This window comes from Abrus precatorius, unplaced genomic scaffold (assembly GCF_003935025.1).
Source record: "Abrus precatorius isolate BTA unplaced genomic scaffold, Abrus_2018 Scaffold11, whole genome shotgun sequence".
Classification (NCBI taxonomy): domain Eukaryota; kingdom Viridiplantae; phylum Streptophyta; class Magnoliopsida; order Fabales; family Fabaceae; genus Abrus; species Abrus precatorius.
In genome coordinates, this window is record NW_020874303.1 from 424686 (window position 1) to 429617 (window position 4932).

The following is a 4932-nucleotide window of genomic DNA, read 5'->3' on the forward strand; positions in this document are numbered from 1 at the left end:
TTCATACTCTATGAAAACATAAAATAATTTTAAAAAAATTTCAATGAAAAATATATTATTCATATCCTATTTCATTTTATTTATTTCTTCTGATCAAAACAATACATTAAGTTATTGTGAGGCATGACAAATTACAGGTTCTACTCCTCACTCATTTCTTTAAAATTGTAATAAATATTTGAGAAGCAGAGTTTCTAACTACTATGCACCTGTTTAGTTGCCAGAATAAGACAATGATAAATACGACAAGAGAATTGAATAATAATAGGATAAAAGTATGTTAAATTTTTATCATATCATGTAGAATTTATAAGTCTATCTAATATTTCAAGAATTTGATAACTTCTACATTTATGATGTTAAAAGTAAAATCACTCAAAATATCGTTTTTAATGTTTACGTTTAGAATGCTAATTTTCAATAATCACTTATTTATGTTAAATATACTTAAAATGAAAATATTCACCGAAGAAATTTTGTTAAAAATATAGTCTGTAAGTAAGAAAGTGCGTTGAAAGATGCTGTTACAACGATGTTCACGCGCTTAAAGAGCGTGTGTTAAACCAAGACGTTGACTAGACTTGAGCACCATAATACCTCAAATTTTCATCACCACATGTGCATCACGTTCAGCATTTAGCAAGAGATTTAGAGTTGTGATACAGTTTGCAAAACAAGAGAAGAAATGGCCTTGGCTATGGTGGGAGAGGTACTTATCTCTGCTTCTGTGCAGATCTTGTTAGATAGAGTAACTTCTACAGAGTTTCGAGATTTCTTTGCCAGTAGGAAGCTCAGTGTTTCTCTGTTAGATGAGCTGAGGATTAACCTGCTGGCACTTAATGCTGTGCTCAATGATGCTGAGGAGAAGCAGATCACTGATCCTAATGTGAAGGAATGGCTTGATGAGTTGAAAGATGCTGTCTTGGATGCAGAAGATTTGTTGGATGAAATCAACACTGAATCTTTGAGATGCAAGGTGGAGGGAGAATCTAAAAGCTTTACTACCCAGGTGAGATCATTATTTTCTTCCTCCTTTAATCAATTCTACAAGAGTATGAATTCCAAACTTGAAGCAATATCTGTAAGGCTAGAACATTTTGTGAAACAGAAGGATATTCTTTGTTTGCAAAGTGTTTCTAAGAGAGTCTCTTATACCAAAATTACAGATTCGTTGGTTGACCCTGTTGTGGTCGCTAGAGAGGATGACAAAGACAAGTTACTGAAAATGCTTCTATCTGATGATGATGAGAGTAATAGTAATATAGAAGTAATGACAATATGGGGCATGGGGGGTTTGGGCAAAACAACCCTTGCTCAATACCTCTATAATGACAACAAAGTGCATGAATATTTTGATTTGAAGGCTTGGGCATGGGTGTCTGATGATTTTGATGTTTCAAGGGTAACGAAGAAAATTATTGAGTCTATCACATCTAAAGATTGTAATATTACAAATCTAGATGTTCTTCGCGTTGAACTAAAGAACAACTTAAAAGATAAGAAGTTTTTGCTTGTGCTTGATGACCTTTGGAATGATAAGTATAACGACTGGCATCACCTAACAGCTCCTTTCAGTAGTGGGAAAAAGGGAAGTAAGATCATTGTGACAACCCGACAACAGAGAGTTGCACATATCACACATACACTTCACATTCATGAGCTGAAGAATCTAACCGATGAAAATTGTTGGCAAATACTGGCAACTCATGCATTCGGAAACGAAGGTTATGACAAATATCCGCACCTTGAAGAAATTGGTAGAAAAATTTCAAGAAAATGCAATGGCCTACCATTAGCTGCTAAAACTTTGGGAGGTCTTCTGCGATCTAAAGTTGATGCAGAGGAATGGAACAGAATTGAGAACAGTAACTTATGGGCACATGACGATGTTTTACCAGCTTTACGCATAAGTTATCTTCATCTTCCAGCCCAATTGAAAAGATGTTTTGCCTATTGTTCAATTTTTCCAAAACAGTATTTGTTGGATAGGAAGGAGTTAATTTTGTTATGGATGGGTGAAGGCTTTCTGCAACAATCCAAAGGAGGTCAAGCAATGGAATCCATATTCAATGAATTATTATCGAGATCCTTGATTGAAAAAGACAAAGCTGAAACAGAGGAAAAATTTCGAATGCATGACCTCATTTATGATTTGGCTAGACTTGTATCTGGAAGAAGTTCTTGCTACTTTGAAGACGGTGAAATCCCAGGAACTGCTCGCCATCTATCATTTCTTAGACAGTATTATGACATTTCTAAAAGATTTCAGGGCTTGTATGACCTAAAGTTTTTGCGCACCTTTATACCGCGATCTCTATATCGTCGTGAATGTTACTTGACCAAATCAGTGTTGCATGGTTGGTTGCCAAAACTAAGTTGTCTGAGAATACTGTCACTTTGTGGATACAAAAATATCGTTGAGCTGCCTGATTCAATGGGCATCTTGGTGCTTCTGCGGTATCTTGACCTTTCCTCTACTTCTATCAAAAGGTTGCCCCATGCAACCTTCAAGCTTTACAATTTACAGACTTTGAAATTGTCAAATTGTAAATATCTTGTTGAGCTACCAGCACAGATAGGAAATTTGGTCAATTTACGACACCTTGATATCAGTGACACAAATTTAACGGAGATGCCAACACAGATATGCAGACTGCAAGATCTCTGTACATTGACTTCCTTCGTTTTAGGCAAAGAAGATGGGTTAAGGATCAGTGAATTAAGAAAATTTCCCTATCTGCAGGGTAAGCTTTCCATTCTGAAGCTGCACAATGTTTTTGATCCTAGGGATGCATTTCAAGCCAACTTAAAGAACAAAGAGCAGATTGAGGAGCTTATGCTGGAGGGGGACAGAGACCCACAAGATTCACAAGTTGAGAAGGATGTACTTGACAACCTGCAACCATCGACGATGTTAAAGAAACTGAGCATCAGATACTACAATGGCACAAGTTTCTCAAATTGGCTGGGTGACTCTTCATACCGTAATATTCAAGTCCTGTGTATCAGTGACTGCAACTATTGCCTGTCACTTCCACCGTTTGGACAATTACCTTCTCTTAAAGAGCTTGTCATTAAAAGGATGAAAATGGTGAGGACAGTTGGTCAAGAGTTCTACTGCAGCAGTGCAAGCTCCCAATCTTTCGAGCCATTTCCATTGTTGGAAAGTCTTGAGTTTAAAGAGATGTCAGAGTGGGAGGAGTGGCTACCATTTGAAGGTGAAGGTAGCAAGTTTCCTTTTCCGTGCCTGAAGCGTTTGCATTTATCCGAATGTCCCTTGTTGAGAGGAAACTTGCCCAGTCGTCTACCTTCGTTGGAAGTGGTTGATATAGCAGGGTGCAACCAGCTGGAGGCAAAATCATGCGATGTGCAGTGGAATACATCAATTGAAGTGATGAGTGTTAGAGAAGGGGGAGAGGGGTTGTTGTCTTTGCTTGACAACTTGTCTTGTCGTCAACTATCAATTGTAAAGTGTGACAGCTTGCAGTGTTTGCCAAGAATGATTCTCAATGCCAATTGTCTTCAACGCTTGAATCTTTCAGATATCAAGTCTTCGATTTCCCTCACAACTGATGGTTTGCCCACGTCATTGCAATCACTTGACATCTCTAACTGTGAGAAGTTAGAATTTGTGTGTGATGAAAGATGGCACAAATACACATCACTTGAATACCTGGTAATCACGGAGAGTTGTGATTCGCTCATGTCCTTTCCGTTAGATTGCTTCCCAGCTGTTCGAGGCCTTCAGTTCTATGACTGTCCCAACTTGGAAGCAATTACTGATAAAGGTGGAAGGGCCTCTCCTAATTTATTAAAGCATTTAAATGTCGTTCATTGTAAGAAACTTAGGTCACTTCCAGAAGAGATGGATCTTCCTGCCCTTCGATACTTGTGGCTTCATGATCTTCCGGAGTTAGCGTCATTGTCCCCAAGGTGGTTGCCTTCCAGTCTACAATATCTTGATGTCAATGCTGGAATATTATCATGTATGTCTAGACAAGAGTTAGTTTGCCGATTCCAACGCCTCACTTCTCTGTCACGTCTTGATCTCAATGGGAGTGGTTTGGGGATGAAGAAGTGGTAAACACCTTGCTGAGGGAGCCATCACTGCCCACTTCTCTCACGTATCTACGGCTGTGTAAATTTGATGGTTTAAGGCGGTTGGAAGGGAAAGGGCTTCAACATCTCACTTCTCTGAAAAAGCTTCGGATCTCCGAATGTGGAAGCCTCGAGTCATTGCCAGAGGAACAACTGCCATCGTCTCTCGAAGTACTGAGGATAAGGAAGTGTCGATTGCTAGAAGAAAGGTATGGAAAAGAGAAAGGGAAACACTTGACAAAGATTGCTCACATTCCTGTCGTAGAAATAAACGATAAAGTCATAATAATATGAGGGGCTGCAGGGCAGGCAGGAATCATCCAAAGGTATGGCCTTCAAATATTCTTATGAAAAACAATAACTAACGTAATTTAAATATAAATTATTTTTTATTTTCTAAGCACCGAGCCAAGTCCCAACAAAATAAACTTTTTGTGTTATTTACGGATCAACCTTTTGTGTTAAATCATGTTCGTGTAATTAATGTATTTAAATTAATTCTTATGGATAATTTTAAATAACTAAAAATCATTTTTTATTAAAAATACTATATATATTAATTTATTGTCTTATTGCCCTTTTTTTAATTCAAAATTGTAAATAATTCAAATGATTTATTTACAAACTCATGTACAATTTGATTCAATTAAATGAATTGTTATTTTGTAAAATTCTGAAACATTTTCTATAACAAACCAAGTGTTTTTATTGTATCTTTTTGTACTAATTTATTGATAATATTGTTTTGTTTTTTGATCAATACAGTTGGTAAATTAGCTTGCGATCATGTTCATTTGAAGCTTTCAACCATACTATCACATTGTTCTTTCACTG

At 37.1% G+C, this 4932-nt stretch overlaps 1 protein-coding gene across 1 annotated transcript; it reads left to right on the forward strand.

The window, feature by feature from the left end:
• Window positions 1–561: 561 nt before the first annotated feature.
• LOC113854710 (putative disease resistance RPP13-like protein 1) lies at window positions 562–4392 on the forward strand. The gene has a single exon (XM_027485881.1). It carries the CDS (start codon window positions 686–688, stop codon window positions 4082–4084), a length of 3399 nt encoding a protein of 1132 aa, XP_027341682.1. The 5' UTR covers window positions 562–685; the 3' UTR covers window positions 4085–4392.
• Window positions 4393–4932: the final 540 nt, after the last annotated feature.

Bases quoted from the DNA above. Each gene is read 5' to 3' on its own strand.
- LOC113854710 (XM_027485881.1), top strand. From the start codon at position 686: ATGGCCTTGGCTATGGTGGGAGAGGTACTTATCTCTGCTTCTGTGCAG.